This window comes from Aedes aegypti, chromosome 1, assembly GCF_002204515.2.
Source record: "Aedes aegypti strain LVP_AGWG chromosome 1, AaegL5.0 Primary Assembly, whole genome shotgun sequence".
Lineage (NCBI taxonomy): Eukaryota > Metazoa > Arthropoda > Insecta > Diptera > Culicidae > Aedes > Aedes aegypti.
Genome location: NC_035107.1, coordinates 154,914,949 through 154,935,709, shown reverse-complemented (window position 1 = coordinate 154,935,709; position 20,761 = coordinate 154,914,949). Strand labels below are relative to the sequence as shown.

Here is a 20,761-nt window from a genome sequence, read left to right as displayed (position 1 = left end):
TTTTCCAATTTTTTTATAAGTTCCATTTTGTCTCAAACTCCGAACATAATTCATATTTCAAACAGCAGCGATTTCAATGTTGTTTTTTTCAGTTTTTCATTGTTGAGGACTGATGAAAAGAAATTGATCATCTTGTGAAAAAATTTGAACGATTTTTTCAAGAAAAAACAAAACTCTTTTCAAAGTGAGTGTTTGAGACAAAAACGTTTTTATAATTATTTATATAACAGTATCCTGTTGTTAATAACCCATGAAAGAGAAAGTTTCCCTTCATTAAAGTAATTCCCGCTCTTAAAATTATTTGTCTTATTTTTAGAAACTTCTAATAAGCGGGTTTTAGTAGAAATTCTTATGTATAACTAGGCTTATGCTAGGACAACAATCTGTCATTTTTTCGAAGACACTTGAGTGTTACGACACGCAAGTATCTTATAATTCGCCAAAACCTAGTCAAATGTTCGCAATGGCTGGATCTCTGATAATAAATTTCTCAAGGTTATTATTTGAAGTCTGCCAAAAACCACAGCTAGAATCTTCTTTGCCTAACTGTCGCTCAAAATTTCATTAAGGACCTCACCAGGAATCAATCAATAGAAATTCTTGAAGATTTTGCCAAGGGTCTTAAAATATCCATTTAGATATCTTAAGAAATTCTGCAATAATCTCGCCAGCAATTTACCGATAATTTTCAAAGGAATCTGCTTAGTGTCTGATCAAGATCTCGTTAGAAAATTACTAAGAACATCAGAAAATAAGCTCTAAAATCTAAATCTAAAAAATATATTCAAAAAATCCATGGAATGAATGAAATTGTATGAATTTGCTGAGTTTGTATCGATTCCTTTTCCTTGATTTATTGAAGTTGCAAGGAAATGCCTCTAGGATTTATCGAATCATGTTATTACAAACAATCTACCAAGAATCTTGTTAGAAGTTTCACAAAGAAGCATCCTTTATGTTTTCATTAGCATCTCGTGAGAATTTGCCAAGGATCTCGTCAGAAAACCATGAAGGGTCCTACTAATAATCAATGTTAGTTGATGCATCAAAATATTTAATGTAATGATAAAAAACATTTTTATGGTCCCATGATTTGATCTAAACTTCTATTATTATTCTTTCATTCTGATAGTGATTTAATAAAAGTTTTTTTTTAATTATCTTCAACATTTCATGGTTCGTCATGTAGAAAAAGCAGGACAAAACTTCAAAAATGAAAAATCAATCAGGACACCTCAATAGATGCTCAAAATCAGGACATGTCCTGCTAAATCAGGACGGATGGTAACCCTATATAAACAAAGAAAGGAAATATTCCAACTGGAATTCCAAATTTACTGTCAATGTCATCCCAATCGAGCAGGAGACTTGTCAAACACTTTTTCACACAAGCTGAAAACGGCTTACATAGAAATGTAAGCCCACGAAAATGTTGCTTCTTCTGAAGTAGCATATTCTCAGAATACACGAGTGTCGGTTTCAACTTTAATGCTCTGCATAAAGTAAGCTCTACCAGTGTTGTGAAAAACTCAATTTCTCATAACTCACGCTTGAGATTTTTCATGCGTGAGTTGTCAATCACGCAACTCAGCAGTCAAAAAATCATGGATGAGTTGGCTCAACTGTTTGACTCATTGGGCGGTATGAATAAAATGTAGTAAAGTTGAGTTTACTACATTATCGGTAGTAAACGCTATAAGTGGAACACGAGTGGAACATGTTTGTGTTATTTCTCTTTCTACACCTTTCGAACATACTACAAACAACGCGATGCTATGAATAAAGGTAGCATTTACTACAAAGCTACTGGTAGTTAGCTTCAGAGGTTGCTACTCATGCTTTGAGATTGTTGAAATGAATGGAATAATTAAAATTTGAGTAAATATCATGGGAAAACGATATTGATATTTCTAAAGGTATTTTGAGATTTCCGTATAACTTTTGATGTTTCGAAATGAATTTTAATCCGGTAATGAATTTTTAATTTAATCGAGAGATCTGGTATTCTTTCTGGCGATACGTCCTAACTGCGACAGAGCCTAGCTAAGCCAAATAGAATGTTTTTATGAGTACTTACACAGTTCTTAACTGAGAGCTTTCAATGTCAATTGACCATTTTGAATGTGAATATCATGTGGCAGGTACGAAGATACTCATTACGATAATTATGTTCAATCTGACATTACGATAATTATGTTGTTTCTTAGTAATTCGCGGATGGATTTCAGTAGACCCAAATGTCCGGGTACAAGCGGAGTATCAAAGCAGCCAGAACGGAAGTAACACAGTTAAATGCAAACCACTGTGAAGCAGCCCAGCAGCTGCTTCGGCAGTGTTACTATCGGACCCATACCGTATACCAGCCAACAACGGGAACTGGGTGGCGGATAGGTCTCACCAGCTAGCAGCTATAGGGACGACAGGACCAGGTCCGTCGCACTCGGGCTCAGATTGGGTACCACTTCTAGTACTGCATTTGGTCCCTCGGTAGTGCAAAAGGTACCCAAGTTTGACACATCGCAGTACACTTTTCACGGCATTCTAGATTACCTTATGAGCCATAAAATTTTGGGCATTTGCAAGGGACATGAAGGTCTTTAATTTGTCTTTGACAGGACGGTACCCCATCCAAGAAGTAGTCTCCATCTCAAATGACGGTTTTGCGATAGCAAAAATCAACGGCGTGTACTATTGCAGTTGTTACGCGCCCCCAAGGTGGTCGATTGAGGAATTTTCCCACATGGTCGACAGAATGATAGCCGAACTAGCTAATCGGCAGCCAATAGTGATAGCAGGCGACTTTAATGCATGAGCAGTGGAGTGGGGTAGCCGCTGCACCAACCAAAGAAGCCTGGAATCCCTGGCCGCATTAAATGTAGAGCTGGCAAATGTGGGTACAGTGAGTACCTTCCGCAGCAATAGTGCAGAATCGATTATCGACGTGACGTTTTGTAGTCCTAACCTTTTAGGTACCATGAACTGGCGTGTTGATGACGGTTATACTCATAGCGATCATCAATCGATTCGCTATAGTATAATACTAGGCGGGCGGAAGGCAGCGCGATGTAACTCGACCCAAGCCCGAGGATGGAAAACAGCGCGCTTCGACGGCGAAGTATTCACTGAAGCCCTGAAGCGCGAACGGAACACTCTGGACCTAAACGGTGAAGAGCTAGTTGTTGTGATATCACGAGCGTGTGATGCTTCCATGCCGAGAAAAGCCCCTCCTAGAGAGAACAGGCCGCCGGTGTACTGGTGGTGCGAATCAATTGCAAATCTTCGAGCAATCTGCCTTTGGGCTAGACGAAGAATGCAACGCGCACGCAGAGAAGCACAAAGAGAAGAACGCGGTGCAGCATTCATAGAGGCAAAGTTGGCTCTCAAAAAAGGAAATCAAGAGTCGAAAACGGGCATGCTTTGGTAGTCTATGCGAGAGTTCCAATTCGAGTCCATGGGGTTACGCCTACAGAGTGGTAATGGCTAAGACCAAAGGTGCCATAGCGCCTCAAGAAAAGTCGCCCGAGTTGCAGCGATCGATAATCTATGTACTCTTCCCGCACCATCCCATAAGCCCATAGCCCCCAGCGCCGTATGCGGCAGATGAAGGAGAAGAAGTGGCGAGAGTGTCGAACGAAGCGCTGACAGAAGTCGTGAAATCATTCGCGTCAAACAAGGCACCGGGACCCGATGGTATCCCAAATGTTGCCTTAAAAGCGGCAGTGAACGCGGATCCAGACATGTTCAGAACCACGATGCAACGCTGCATTGATCAAGGAATCTTCCCGGATATATGAAAGCGACAGAAATTGGTGCTACTACCAAAAACGGGGAAACCACCAGGTGACCCGTCGGCGTATAGACCATTTGTCTACTAGATACGACGGGCAAGTTATTGGACAGGTTGATTCTCAACAAGTAATTACCGTATACGGAAGGTGCGGATGGCCTGTCCAACAACCTGTTTGGATTCAGGAAAGGTAAATCTACTCTGGCCTAGGGCCTTCCTTAACCGAGTGGTTAGAGTCCGCGGCTATAAAGCAAAGCCATGCTGAAGGTGTCTGGGTTCGAATCCCGGTCGGTCCAGGATCTTTTCGTAAAGACAATTTCCTTGACTTCCCTGGGCATAAAGTATCATCGCACCTGCCACACGATATACGAATGCGAAAATGGCAAATTTGGCAAAGAAAGCTCTCAGTTAATAACTGTGGAAGTGCTCATAAGAAAACTACACTGAGAAGCAGGCTCTGTCCCAGTGGGGACGTAAATGCCAAGAAGAAGAAGAAATCTACTCTGGACGCTATCCAGTCGGTTGTTCAGACAGCTGAGGTGGCAATCGAGCATAAAAGGAGCGGCATCCGTTACTGCGCGGTTGTCACTCTGGATATGAAGAATGCATTCAACAGCGCAAGCTGGGAAGCAATAGCATACGCGCTTCACCGCCTCTAGGTACCGGTGCAGTTGTGTGAGCTTCTAGAAAGCTATTTTTATGGTAGGATTATACTGTATGACACAGAGGAGGAGCACAAAATCGTTTGAATTACCGCGGGAGTACCTCAAGGTTCAATCCCTCAAGGTGGAGCTGCCCCTTCCGACGGGTGTTAAAATTGTTGGCTTCGCCGACGGAATCACCCTAGTGGTCTATGGTGAATCGATGGAGGAAGTAGGGTTGACAGCAGCGCACTCTATTTCCATAGTTGAGGAATGGATGAAGTCTAGGACTGGCCCGACGCAAGACCGAGATGGTGGTAGTCAACAACCGCAAGTCCGAGCAACGGGCGCTTATCTCGGTAGGTGACTGCACCATAGAGTCCAAGCGATCCCTTAGGCATCTTGGGGTAATGAACGATGGCAGGCTTAGCTTCGCTAGCCACGTTGAATATTCCTGTAAAAGGGCATCTACGGCTTTAGCGGCGCTTTCGAGGATGATGCCTAACAGTTTTGTTGTAATTGCCAGCAAACGCAAGCTACTGGCAAACGTGGCGCTATCCATACTAAGGTATGGAGGATCAATCTGGTCAAAAGCGCTTAGAACGAGCAGAAACCTAAAGCGGTTGAAAAGCACGTACAGGATAATGTGCTTAAGGTGATTATAGAACGAAGCCACACCTCAAATTTTCAAGAGCACAAGACTTGAGAACCAAACAGCGCTCCGCGTTGAAAATTTATCCCATTGGTCACCAACAGCAAGCAAGTAATTTGATTGATTTTCAACGCGAACTGTTGTCAGATTCTCCAGTCTTGTGCACTTGAAAATTCGAAGTTTGGCTTCGTTTTATAATCACCTTAAGAGTAGCAAGTGCATACCGGACGGTATCTAAAGAGGCCGCGTGCATCATAGCCGGGATGACGCCCATCGGGCTCATCATCAAGGAAGATGTTCAATGCTTCAAACAAAGGGGTACCAGAGAAGTCCGCGACAAGTGTAAAGTGGAAACGCTCAGAAGCTGGCAGCAGGAATGGGATAACTCCACTAAGGGTAGATGGACCCATCGGCTAATACCAAATGTGTCAGATTGGTATAGTAGAAACCGTGGGGAAGTGAACTTCCACCTGACGCAGTTTCTGTCAGGACACCATGTCCTGACCAACCATATCTATAGCAACCATTGCTATAGATAGACAGTACCTGCATAGGTTCGGGCACTCAGAATCTCCTGCGTGCCCCAATTGTGCTGGTGTGGAGGAAACAGTGGAGCATGTCGTGTTCGATTGCCTTCATTTCATTGTTGTGAGAGGTTGAGTTACCATCTCAGGGGATCTGTTTGCAGATTTCCCCCTTGTAAAAAAAAAACAAAAAAGAGGTCTGATTGTGCTCTAAATCCACCCTTAGTTTGTGATCATCTCACCAGCTTAAAATTATATTTTCCTGGAGTATAGATGATTCCAATGAATGGTAACCGTATTATGCAGTAGTAAGGACTGTTTAAGAAGTGGACACGTATTTATTTTCGAACAAATTCATGAATTTTCTTGAAATACATGGAAATCAAAGTAATCTCGACCAAATTCACAAAAATTTGAACATTTATTGAGCATTCCTGGATAATGCTCTGACTTTTTTCTTGATGCCTCCCATCGGGTTCTGCACAATTTTTTTCGTAACTTTTCTTTGTGTTACTTACCACATTTTCATGAAAAAATCCATGGAACTTGCTTATCTTCCATCCTTCTTAAGATGTCGTTTGATTATTGCCCAATATTTCCGAATGGGGCGTAGTTATGGGCAATTCAGTAGAATCTGCCATATTTCAACAAATTCGGCTTTTTCTTTCTGGACCATCTTCAAAATAGCCTAAGCATACACGGCAACGCGGATCTACTCAAATCTGAGTTGTTTCAATGCAAAACCGTAGTTGAGCCCAATAATCCAAATTTGGCTAAATTTCCAAGGCCTCCATTAGGTAGTTTGCCTTTAAAGCCATCAGAAAAAATTACTTAAATTTGGTTTGATTCAACGCAAAATTAAGTTCATTCAACCCAAGCTTGAGAATAATGCATTTTACCCAAATTTGGCTTATTGGGCCAAACTACCCCCATTGAGTAGATGCAGCTCTCTCTGTTTTTGACAACATTGGTGGGGAAGAGAGAGAATACCGAGAGATTTTGGGTTGAGAGAATAATCGATATACTTAATTTTGGGTAAAGTCAACTCAAAAATTAGGTAAACTGATTTTTCCGTGTAGTGAGTCGATGCCAGGCCTGGACAAAACAATTGAGGCTTGTTATACGTTCGGTAGATGGGCAGAAGACGTTTTTAAATGCATCCAGTTCTGTAATTTTCGCCGTTGATTGAACCCGTTGTGAAAAATGTAGTACTTCTCATACCGCAGGAGCAAATTGCTTGCCATAAAAAAACTTTTTTCCCAAATTTTTTTGTTCGGATGTATTACACGTTGTCATAAGCATCTGTTTTCGATACAGTGTTGGAAAATTGGAATTTGGACACTTAGCGATTTAAGCCAAATCTCGGAACGACAGCTTTTCTGAACACCATTTGTGCAGAATAAATCTGAGTGTCGCCATGTTAAACCGACCTATCGCTTGGAATTTACAACTGTTTTGATGCCAACTTTCTTCTCCTGTCAAAATAAGAATTGAGTACACACTGAAACAAAATTAGAATTTTTTCCTTGGAATTTTCACACCAAAATGTTAACAATCAGGTGTCCACTTTCTTTTATGAACAGTCCTTATGAATAGTATAACTAGACAATTTACACCGTCTTCAGCCAAAGGCTGCACAGACTGAACAATCACGAACATTAGGCAACGGGCAACACGGAACACCCAGTAGCCCAGGGATGAATTTTTCGTTTGACGAAAAGTTTCCGCCGACTGGAGTAGAAATCGAACCCATGCTTCGTGACGCAATACGCCTGAACGACTGACGCCGCTAACCGAACGGCCACGAAGCCCACACTAGATCAGAATATCCAAAAAATCTGATTATTGTAATAAAAACTTTGCCATTGTTTTAAAGGTCATGTAGCTTATATTTACTTGAGATCAATAAATAAGGACAATGGGGGCAATATGAACATACGGGGTTGTGACCTCAAAAACAGTGTTTTATTGTCTAGTGTCATCATGATCTGCTAGAGGATGCTTCAAATAGCCACCAATATAAAAACCGTAAGACCGTTTCCACCAATATAAAAACCGTGAACCGTTTCAACACTCGAAATATTCACAAAAATGTACAAATTTGTCTTTTGTCATGAAAAGCTTATTATTTTGGCACTTTTCAATTAAGCCTATAATACAACTATATTTGTTATTCTGGTAAATTTGCGTGAAATTAGATTTGTTCGTAAACAAAACATATTGGAAAATACAATGTTAATCGAATAGTGAAGGGGCTGGGCAAAATGAGCCACCTAGATTTTAGCAAAACAAACATGAACATGAAAATGGATTGCCTAAATATACTAGATTATTTTTTCACTCAATAGTCATATTGGTGCACCATTACAGTTGAAATACTTTGCTAGAAAGTAGGTTGTATCAAGTGTCGCAATTTAATACTAGAATTACGTTACGAATTACTATGTGTTATGTATCTACCAAATATAAGCAGCTATAATTAATAATTTCAAGTCAAACTAATAAAATTTATTTTTCAATTATTGTGTTGTTTATCATAAGCTCTTCTCTCTATTATTTAAAATAAAAAACATACGATTGAAAGAGGTGGCTCATATTGCCCCGTAGAGTGATTCATAATGTCCCATATTTTTTTTTTTTTTATTTCCAAAAACATGTAGAGTAAGCTAATACGCTAATACTTTTAAATTTCTACATTCGCTAGGCACTTAAGGAAGAAAGCAATTCAACTGTTTTACTAATTTAACTAAGTTTCTGTTGTTAACTTACATATGCTGATTCCCCCCATTCAACCATTCAGTACAGTTCTGACGAAAGACTTTGAACGAATTTATATTTTTGATCGTAGTCGGAAGTTGATTGCAGTATACGACGCCGCGTACAAAGAAGTTGGTTGGTAAGCACGCGAAAAAACATAGTTATCAAAATCGTAGCACAAAATTTTTCAAGTAGATAACCCCTCTACCGGCAGCTTCATTTTTTAGAAAAAAAAACCAAATCGCGGTAACTAAGAATCTGTGTAAACATTGCTCATTGGTCATCTGGATCCAAAGATATTCCGGAATTCCTTGGGGGACTGATGCGTAACAATAACCTACGTATATATCTCAGGCTACAGAATTTTTATCGTATTCGGATATTCACTCCTCGGAACAATACATTAATGAGAGTATGTTGTGAAAAAAAGAAAGCAATTTGGTGCAGCCGTCTTTGAGTAATGAGCATTTATGTAGCTGGTACGAAGCTGGCTAAGTAAAGATCTTGAAAACTTCAAAAAATCTCATATCGTAATTTTCAGATATCTATAAGAATACTTAACCAATTTGTATGATTTTTCCACGGTAGCTCCTTATTACATGGCATTGTATATCCCACATTTTATTTTTGCAATAAGTTGACGTAAAACAAAATGGCCGCCTAAGACATTTTATATGGAAAATGTCGGTCCCCCAAGGAACATTAAAATTTCTTTAAAACCAGATCACCAAAAATCAATATCGACGGATTCTTAAACTAGAACAGCTTTTTAAGAACCTGTGAAAAAATGGTGCAAAAATAACGAGAAACAACAAAGCTATCGCGGTTTGATTTTTTTTTTGCGGTAAAAAATTAAGCTGCCGGCATCATTTATCGACATAAGGGGCCGTCCATTAATGACGTAGCATTTTTTCACTGATTTTTTACACCCCCTCCCCCCTCGTAGCATTTAGTCACAAATGCTGATACCCCCGCCCCCCCTTGGAAAAAACGTAGCACGTATCAAGCACCCCCCCCCCTATCATTTTTTTTATTTGTTTTCCTCAGCGATTGGGCTAAAACAAAACATTGGAATTTAGACATTCAATACAAAGTTTGATATTAATAACTTACTGATATTAATATATATAATAATCATATATTGAACAGAAATTTCGTTTGTTGTTTTTTATTAGTCGTTGTTAGGAACCAGATTTCAATGAATATTATCAACAAAATTTCTTAGATTAAAATGAATCTTCGTCTTTATTATCCAAATTCAAATAAAAGCAATCAGTGGCCAGAAATAGAAAAATTAACCTTTGTAATATCTATAATGTTTCGAAAATCTTAGCGATTATTATACAAATTATTCATCTTTGTTAATATTTCAAATAAACTTCATTATCATTTCCCATACTGAAATATTCCTACACAACCTATAATAAAACAATTAAATAATGAAAAAATAACCTTTCTTAACTTTACCGAGTGATTCAGAAAATTTAATGATATGACAATTTCGATAACACTCGATTCTGATGTCCTCATTAAATCCATCAAGAGAATTGATATATCAAAACGAATCAATGAGTTGATTAAGTGAAGATCTCCTGCAACATTGAACCAATAATACACGGAATAAATATATTATTTTGATGTAATGTTTGCCTAAATGAGCATATTTTAATCTATAGAAGAAATAAAGCCCCAACAGAACAAATATATAAAACTGAAACGACTGATTCTATGTCTTGTTAATAAATACGAAAACCAAGTCGTTAAAGTATTTTTATTAATTTATTCAACTTTTCATTAATTTATTTCTAAATAAATTAATTGAGACACGGATAAAATATACTTAATATTCAAATAATTATTTGAAGCTTCATACCATCTGTTTGATTGCATTTATCAAGAAAATTTAAAATGTCTTAGAAAATATTTAATACTGTCATATGAATATTTGAAGCCAATTCAGCATTTTATAACCCAAGTGTATAAGTCAACTAAAAACAAGTTTGACAAAAAAATGTATGAGGTACCGCGGGGCAAGTGGGTAAATGGGGTAAGTGAAAACAATTGATATATTTTACTGAATATGTGAATAAACGTTTTAAACTCATGCGTAAACCTTTGAGGTCATTGAGAACTTTACGATAGGTAAGAGATTTCTGAGATTTCTCAGCCATTATTGCATAATAGAGTGAAAAATTGTTAACCTGTCAACTGTTACTCCGTAACAAGTACAATCTTATTTTAATATTTTCAGTGGAAAAAAGTTGCGGAAAATAATTTCCTGTACCACTTCTTAGTTGTCCTCTGTGACAGTTTCAAACTGCAATAAAAAAAGTTTTAGAATTAATTCGACGTAGACCTAAAAATAACTAAATTTAAACACCGTCAACACAGACAAACAGACGTAACAATTAGAACAAATTTCTTCAAAATCCATCGCCCAGTTTACACCATCACATCTGGTGAGCATGTTGCACGAAAAGGTGTTTCGTGCAACAAGACCGGCAGATTACGGTAGTGTGAAACGTCAAACGCGAAGAAAAACGATGCGCGCGCCTCTGGTTGTGAGATTTGTAACCTAGCGAATTTGAAATGATCGTTAAAAGAGTGGTCGATGGAAATTTCGTCAGTGTTACGTCTGTTTGTCTGTGCCGTCAATCTTCTTATCAGGTGGGGAAAGTGAAAAGTTTATCATTAGAGATTGAATTTGTGTTTTCTCTTTAAGTAGCCATAAGTAAACATGGTTCGCAATTATCATAGAAAAACATAACGTGCTGATAATTCAAGAAACACTATACTCAAGCGTTAAAAGCTATTAGAAATCATGGAAATTCTCTAAAAGATGTTGCCAAACATTACAATATCAATATGTATACTTCGGGCAGCCAATTAAAAGGAAGACGTTGACTGAAAAGTTGCAATATTAGAGAACACACGGAAATCTCGTGGAATGTCTATGTAAAGCTAGTTCAAAACATAAAAATGGGGGAAACCTTAACAAGTATTAAAGCTAATAGAAATCGTAAATACAACTGTTTGTTTTTGAATTTATTGTTCAAAACGGTAAACTTTTCACTTGCCCCACTTTTGGGGCAAGTGAAAAGTAATGAAACATTTTTCAAAAACTTTTTCTGTTTTTTTTTTTCAATTTTTCATAAAAATCAATTTTAGCATGCTGCTTATATATGGTGGGAGTCAAGCTAAAACATATACACAACATCATTTGTTTCAATTTAAAGTCTCTAGAATTGAAAGAATCTCAACTATGCGAATTCCATTACCCACTTGCCCCACGGTACCTTGTAATTTTTGTCAGCGCCTCTTTTTTTACCGACGTGATTTGAAATGCTACGTCCACCAGCTATGACCCTTTCCTCCCCCTCGTCACACATCGTCACAAATTCGTGAATCCTCTCCCCCCTAAAATGCTACGTCATTTATGGACGACCCCTAACATGAAAGCCAACATTTTTCAAGTCACTTGCATTTGAACCATCATTTTCGCTGTTTTTCTATGCATTCCATGACGTTTTCCTTAAGTGGCCCATATTGCCCCGATCACCCTTATACCATGACAACACTTGTCCAGAAAATTAATCCCAGCTAGATTGAATGAAGACAATTTTTAGTATAGAACTCAAGATAAGATAACACTGCGGAACATGTTTTTTCTCAAGCATCAAAATACCGCTATTCACTTAATTTAGGGTTGCTGAATCAAGTTTTCCAGCTTGTAAGGCAATTTATATGCTTAATTTGCCACAGAATCTATACTTTATGTGTATAACTACACTTATCATCAAAGTTCATGATACTATCGATGCTTAAAAGTTGTTTTTTGGTGTTTTAGACAAGTATTGCATTTTGTCATATAAGAGAAACGAAGAGTTTTGGATGAAAACTGCAAGCATGTTGAAATATCGATTTAATCTTAATTTTATCGTGTAATTTTAATCAAATTATATGTGAAATGAAAGTTGAACTCCTATTTTGCAAGCTTACTGGATTAGATCACAAAAAAGTTCGATAAGTCATATCTTAAATTTCATGTAAACATCCATGAAACCAGTGTTTCATACAACTTTGGTTACCTGTAGCTAAAAATTGTGACGTGCAGGGACATTTTAATCCTTGAGACAAGCAAAAATGTAATTTTTGTTACGTTGTGTAATTGGACTTTGGTATTATCGATTTTACCCCAAGTTGGACCATCACAAAAGTGTGCACGCTTCTTCAAAATGGTGTCTAATATTTCCACAAGAATCCCAGCATGGCTCAAATAATCCTGGAATTATTATAACGAATCTAGAATGTCTATCGGAATCCCAAAATTTCTTCAGAAATTCCGGAATTCCAAAGGAAATCCGAGAATCTTAGATGTTACAATACTCACGTAAATTTCAGGATTCTACCCCATTACCCCGAACGCCATCTCCCCGAATGCACCATTACCCCGAATTATATAACCCCGAATACTATTTCCCCGAATGTGCTATCTCCTTGAATTACATTGCACCGTGATTTCAGAATTCGGGGAAATGTCATTCGGGGTGATGACATTCGGGGAAATGACATGCGGGGTAATGGGGTAGAATCTTACCGGAATCTCAAATTTTTTTTTTTTAAATCTCAGATCTTTTACGGATATCTTAAAATATCTTTCGAAATATCAAAGCTGAAATTATTTTCCCATAATTTTTACTCAAATTTTAATTGTTCCATTCAATTCAACAATCTAAAAGCATAAGTAGATACATCTGAAGCTAACTACTAGTAGCTTTGTAGTAAATGCTACTTTTATTCATACCAACGCGTTGTTTGCAGTATGTTCGAAAGTGTTGTGAAAAACTCAATTTCTCATAACTCACGGTTGAGATTTTTCATGCGTGAGTTGTCAATCACGCAACTCCGCAATCAAAAAATCATGGATGAGTTGGCTCACCTTTTTGACTCATTGTTTCGTATTTCCACGGCCATAATTTTTTGTTAGTCTGGTAAAATTATAGTACATGATAACGAAACAACTACATTCGGTTTTCACGAGTTTTTGACGGGGTTTGCGACTGAATCATTTTTTCACGGTTTGAGTTGATTGAGTGATTTTGCATCAAAATCTCAAGCGAGAGATTTGCGCAGCAGAACTCTAATGAGTTTACTTTCACGGAGAGCGTATTGATTGAGATTTGAGTGTGAGTCTATCAACACTGCAAACATGTTCCACTAGACTGGCCCAGCTCAGTATGGGAGAAAAATAAAGTTGTAAAATTCCACGGGGCACCCCCAGGATTATTACTTAGGGTTAGAGGAAGACTTCCTGAAAATGTCAGCTCATTTGGTCGTTCCTTGAGCTGGCGCAATTGAATTGAAGTTAATATGGGATTTTCAGCTCAAACATATGGGCAATAGAACATCATCTCCTGATTGGGTCACGATAATTGGTGATCGCGTTCAATTGAACTCAGAATGTCAAAAACATTACTTGATACCATAGCGAACAATATTGTAGAAGGTTGTATGATGATACAAATTGAGAAAGTTGGTGTTTTAGCTATCTGAAGTAGATTTGCAATACTGCTTTGTATTTCTGCAGCACAGCTGGGTGGTAACCACTAAGCGCATCATAGCCACCTATGACGCTGGGCGAGCTGCGGTACAAGGTGCATGCATATAAGTGATTGTACGGGAGTGCTGTTCTTAGCCTAACTTTCAACAACTGAAAGTGTAATGAAAATGAGCTTAAATCCAGATACAACCTTCTGCAACTATGTTCATTAGGGTGTCGACTAGTGAATTTGTTATTCTGGACTCAATTAAACGCGATTCACTGGTATACGGAACGAAACAGTGACATACGGTCAATTTTCAATATATTTGAAACCTATATTCCATACAAACTTCGAATTGAATGCGCCAGCTGGGGGAGCAACCAAATGACTTGAAATTTTTAAAGAGCATTTTTCTTACCCTAAGGGACATATCTAAGGGGTTCCCCGTTGAGTTTTACAACTTTTTTGTTTAAGGGCCAGTCTAATGTTCCACATGTAGCATTGAGTTTACTCTATTCCCGATAAAATGTAGTAAACTCAACAAACTCAAAGTAGTAAACAAAACGATCAGCTAATGGCGACGGCAAGCTGCTAAAAAAATCGCAGCTTACCAGACATGACGCCATCCTCGGCAACTTCGTAAACTTTCGGCTCGCCGAAGTTGGCATCGCACAACTACTACTTCAAAATTGAAGTTATCACAAATACTAATTCGATGCTTCAACCGCATCTTCTAATTTTAATCTTCTCAGTTGGTGTTATTTTATAACGCTTGCCTTTTGGTATTTATATGTTCAGTTTCTTGAGTGTGATTATAAAAGGAGATGGGCACTTAATTTTGTCAGTGACTGTAATTGTGAACAAGGATCTGCGATAAAATACTTACATCAGAATAAATATCATCTTTGATAATCGATGTGATCAAGCCTTTGGTGCGCGCATTGTTACACTCTGCTGCGGATAATCCCTCGACGCAGCATGATTCAGGAACCTTATAAGCGACGTTCAACTTTGAAATAGCGATATTGACAATTGATGACCTGTCGGCGTTGTTGTACACACTGCTCTGCCAATCATTAGGACCCTCCGCTCCACAGCAATGGAACTATAAAAATATTGTTAGTGAAAATCTTGTCTTATCTTATATATAAATAAAAATGGAGTGATATTTGTATGTCACGAAATAAATTGAGAATGGATAAAAGATTTGACGTAAGTTTTTCTCTGTTGCACTCGACAAGGGATGCGACGTGATCGTGCGAGGATAAATAAAGTTTTGAAAAGTCTCCAGTATAATCGTGAAAATGGGTGATGACTATGTATCATTTTGTATGGGGGATTACCACGGTGTACTATATTACACGGTGCTCGAATTACCGTTATTATGAAAATAAATATACCATCAAAACGGCAGTTGGCAGTTGATTTCTTACGTTGTTCTGCACCTCTGGGCCGAATTTGAAAATAATCCTTAGTCAGTATTTTGAGTTACGCCCTTTTGAAGTTTATATGATAGAAATCACCTGAATGCCACTTTAGCTTGTTAAAACAAACAGATTATAATTAAATTTTGTAGTTTTATTTTTTTATCTGGTTTTAGATATTGGAAAATGTATTTTTCTTTTTTTTACCGACTTTTGAAAAGGGCCAACGCTTTGTTTAGTTATTACTAATCAGCCAATACAAGAAACATTATATCTACCAATCTAACGCCTGATAGTGATTTTAGGAAATTGTCCAAAGCATTCACATATGCATGAATAAATTCTTGGACAGGATATGCAGATACGCCCTTTTGAAGTGAATGGGAAGAATATTGCACGGTAAATTCCGTTCCATCTGCAATCAACGGTTAGGTGCATACATAATCATTGCACCTTTGCGGTTGTTCTTATTTAATTCAATTTTGCAAGTTGCATAAAAGGGATGTTTCAAATATTACGTAACGCAGAATTTTCCAATTAGCGACCCCCTCCCTGCCCCACGTAACAGCTTTTGTATGGAAAATTTAAAATTTCTGTATGAACCGTAACACTATCGAAGACTCCCTCCATCTCCCTATTGCGTTACGTAACATTTGAATGATCCCATATTTACACGTACTATTGTCTAGACTGACATAAGAAAAGGGCCAAAGTATAATTGAAATATATACAATTTAATATAGCTGAACAATGACTGCATCAAAGATGATCGAAACACTCGAACATCACATCTATCTATATTATATAGGGTCGATGTACCAATAGCCGCATTGCTAAGAACAAATATTCGTATAAAATCGAAAAATAACGCTAGCGTCATTATTTTTACATTATCTGAAAGCTTTTTATCTTGGTTTTGTGGGAGAAATATGAAAACTACAAAAACTCATTTGTACCGTAAAATGGGATGTTAAGGACTCGTGGGGTTTTAAGGGATTGAACTTCTCAGTCAAGTTTGACAAATCACAGAAACGTGGAAAATCGATATACAAATCATCTGAAATGCTCAATTTGTTCGGAAGATTGTGAGCTGCATTATGTAATAGGAGCTATCTAATAATATGAAATATTGTGGTTGCTAGATATTGAAAACTTTTCAAAACATTTTTGTTCGAATTTTATGGGGTAAATAGATTCATCTACAAAACCATGAAATATATTTGAGAAAAATTTGCGAGTAACGTAGAAGAAAAGTAAATTTAATTGAGATCATAGTGCAGACAAAAACTTCTTAAAATTATATCTGGGTTTCGATTTTGAGAAACTTTTATGAAAAAAGTCTCGTTTTGAAAATTAGTGGGGTGTTAAGGGATTATCTATTCTAACTTTTCTAAGTTACTAAACTTATTTGTTTTATGTCGTTATGTATTTCAATATAGCTTTGGGTTGTTCCGTGAAGTTAACCTGCATGGAAAGTTAAGGGATCTATTTCGTAAGTCACTGAATATCACCAGAAAAGACTTATCTCAAAATTTGGTAAAATTGTTAGGAAAATGTAGATTGAAACTGAATTGGGGATACGACTGTGATAGTTATGTTCTAGGTTATGGCTTTCACTCTATTATGCTCAAAAACGGATTTTAAGTGTTCATGTCCGAAGCGTCGGATGAAAACTTAAAATCCGTTTTGAGCATAATAGACTGAAGGCCATAACCTAAAAGATAACAACTGATTAATCTAAATATGGGGTTTTCATGATATTTTTTTCAAAAGTTGTTCCATCGCATTGGTGAAAAGTTTGGAAATAGGAATGGTTATCTTATATGAGATGGTTTTGGAGCTATTGATTTTTTTAAAAACTACCGACGTCCTAGATAAACAATAATAATATAAGGTTATTCCGATCTCTTTTTGGAAAACTTTTACTCGTGGTCATGTGTTAAGTGTTGTCGAGCATTGAGTACATTGTAGTATAGTGTGTGCGATTTCCACTTTAAGCTAAGTATCGCTCAAGAAAAGTAAAGAAATTTCTTGATTGAATGGGTCAAGAAATTTCCTACGGAGAGCCCCATTTGAAATGACATTTCTTCTCAACTGCATACTGCGATCAGAAAAATGTGATTTTCTGGACCATTTCTTGGAAAAAATTTCCCACGCATCGAGATAGGCGATTCCTTTTCTTGTCAGTAGCAAACCAACCTTTATATTGGAAACTTTTCGTTAAGATTTTTTTTTTCGATTATGCCATTGGGTGTTACATGCAAATCCGTTATTAGGGGTGGTGCTTTATTGAAAAGGCAAATTGGATACTTACTCTATTCAAACTGAAAGCTTGTTGAAATTATCCTTTTGTTGACAAGGTTGCTCTGCACTATTCTAAGATACGAATACTGCATATAAGTATACAAATCCTTTCAAGACAATTGTGCGATGCACTTATAGCTTGGTTGAAAAAAGAATCAATATGTGTGAGAGATTTAGTAGGTAAATTAAAACGGTTAACGTTTGCAGGAGTTCCAATTTGAATTATATTGAAGTAATTTCATCTTTAGATTGAACACATCATCGATATTGACCAAAATATTTTTTTTTTGCTGTTGGCAAAATATAGTTTTACTTACAAAGCTCAAATTCCTTAACACCCCATTTTGCATTTTCGACAAAAATCACACATTTTTATGATTATCTCAGAAATCTGCCATAGGATCATCTTCATTGTAATTGGCTTTTGATATATACGTCGGGAGAATGGTAGGACTGTATTTTGTTCAATTATTGACATACTAGAAGTTGCTCAAAATTTAGGTAGAATTTTTTTTTTTCATCCCTTAACACCCCATTTTACGGTATTTATTATCGCTTGTGCCACTATAGGAATACATGTGCCCATAGTAGCACTATTTCTAATTTCTGTTCCTATAGTAGCACTAGCATCACAGCGTTGGCAAAATACTAATCAAAACCGTATTTTTACAAAGCTTCTATATTTGCCTTCAAAGTGTGGATCAAAAGCTTTCGTTTGATGTAAAAAAAGTTCTTAATTCATTAATTATTTTATATAATAAAAAAATAGTTTCGCTCAGTAGTGCTATTATTGGAACAATAGGTTTACTATAGGCGCAAGGAAGCTCAAATTTTAAGCAAAACTAATTTTTTCGATCATTTTTTGAACAAAATCAAGCTGTGTATCAATGGTACTCAAATAAACAGCCCCTGACCTTCACGTCAAAAAATATTTTGAAAAGATTTATAGCAAAACAGCCGTAAAAAGCCACTAGTGCGACTATAGGGGACTGTCCACTAAGGGAACACTGACCCTATCTGTATTCTATTCAATTCTATTTAATACTTCTCTATTCTAGGCTGTTCTATTCTATTCAATTCTACTCTACTTAAATTTATTCTATTCTGGCACCCTACTTGTTCTTATACATATTTTTACAAATAAACGCAGTTGTTGCGTGCAAAAGATTTGAACGGTACACTTTCGATGTTTGTTTATAGCGCTCCCAGGTCTGTGAAAAATTGCTATGTACAGACTCTGACTCTACTCCAAGAAAATGAAGATTGGAACGGTTATTTCACTGTAAGTTTAAATAAGGGCACAGACAAACAGATGTCACACTCAAATTTCTTGGAATTTCATTAAATAGTACAGTCTTTATTTTACAAATTAAGTTTAATATCAGAATCATAATACAAAATTTCAAACAAAGGTAGCCAACCAGAAAGACATCCAAGTTAGAACTAAAAATTTGATAGAACTTCGATTTTAAGATATATAAATCATTTTTATTAGCAAAAAAAACTGGAATTCACTGTGATTTTCATGAAAATTCTCCAAATTTGACTAATTTCGCGGCATTTCACGGGATTTCTTAAATTTCGCGGCGAAGGCTAAATTTTGCGGAATTCGCGGCTTCCGCGAAATCGCGAATTTCCATTGTCCCTACTCATAAGTTATAGCAGAAAACGAACCACACCAAATATGTCTATTGTTTTAGGTAACGAACATGTAAAAAAATGTGATAAAATAAGAGACTTAGGAGTTATCTTAGACTCAAAACTATCATTTGTAGATCACTATAATGCAATAATTCATAGAGCAGGAAATATGCTCAATTTCATAAAACGATTTGGCCAACACTTCCGTGATCCTTACACATTAAAAATACTTTATGTTGCATATGTAAGATCAATATTAGAATATTGTAGTATTGTTTGGTCACCTTACACAAAAAAACATGAAGAACGTATAGAATCGATACAAAAGCGGTTTTTATTATACGCACTACGTAATTTAGGCTGGTCAGTACTTCCTCTACCATCATATGAATCACGATGCATGCTTATCAATATGAAATCACTGAAAGTGCGTCGTGATTATGTTATGGTTTCTTTTGTTAACGATATTGTTTCACAGCGCATTGATTCTGCTGATATACTTTCAAAACTGAATTTTTATACTCCAACTCGTCACTTGCGCAATCGTTACTTGTTCACAGTAGGTCATCATCGCACGAACTACGCTAAATTTAGTCCGTTGAATCAGATGATGACTATATATAATCAGCATTGTGAAATGATTGATGTTAACATGTCTCGAACAAAACTGAAAAAATACTTTTTTGATATACAAAAGATTCTATAACATTCCCCAGAAGACCATTCCCCCGAAACCCATTTCCCAGAATTCCGTTCCCCAGAACGAACCATTCCCCAGAATCTCATTCCCCAGAATGTACCATTCCCCAGAATTCCATTCCCCAGAATGCACCATTTCCCAGAAAGCTATATGAATATCCTTTTTTTTCTTTTTTAATTTTTGCTTTGCGTGAGTCACTTATGTGACAGGCTAAGGTCCTGATGTGACAAAACAAATATGTAGGTAGGGGGGTTAGGGGCATAATGAACACACGGGGCGAAATGGACACCCCCTTATTCTCTAGGAATATGCATATTTCAGCAAAACTTTATAAACTGTACGAAATTTGTATTGTATATGAACTTTTTGACGGTATAAAAGTTTATGCTTTGCTTCATTTGTCCTTTAAAATTCTACTATATTTTTTTCTCGCCTTCAAATCAGTTTATAAGCAAAGCGGTGGAAGAATTTAATTTTAGAACAAAGTAACTAACTTAGAGAAGTTTCTTCTTGCTAATGTGAAAGGGGGGAAGTACTTTTACATATCAATACGTTTTGACACCCATATATAATTAAGTTTTCACCAAATTCCACGAAAGTGTTTATTTTACCCGGATACCTTTTTATCAGTCGTGTTTTGGACCCAATTTTCTATCTCGTTTTTTTGATATTTGATAAGATTTTTTCTTACCATGAATGGATGCAGCGCGTCATACTAATTACGAACTTGGATACCAGCCGAGAGTAACTGAAACATATTTCCATTCTTTGTAAAAAAAAAAAAGCAT

At 36.8% G+C, this 20,761-nt stretch overlaps 1 protein-coding gene across 2 annotated transcripts in view; it reads right to left on the bottom strand.

The window, feature by feature from the left end:
• Positions 1 to 20,761, bottom strand: part of LOC5577888 (tetraspanin-2) — a 111,470-nt gene that overhangs the window by 82,190 nt on the left and 8,519 nt on the right. For both annotated transcript variants that reach the window (XM_021851621.1, XM_001663544.2), the window contains exon 4: positions 14,791 to 15,009. In XM_021851621.1, coding sequence (XP_021707313.1) covers positions 14,791 to 15,009 — 219 coding nt within the window. The remainder of the gene's footprint in view (positions 1 to 14,790; positions 15,010 to 20,761) is intronic.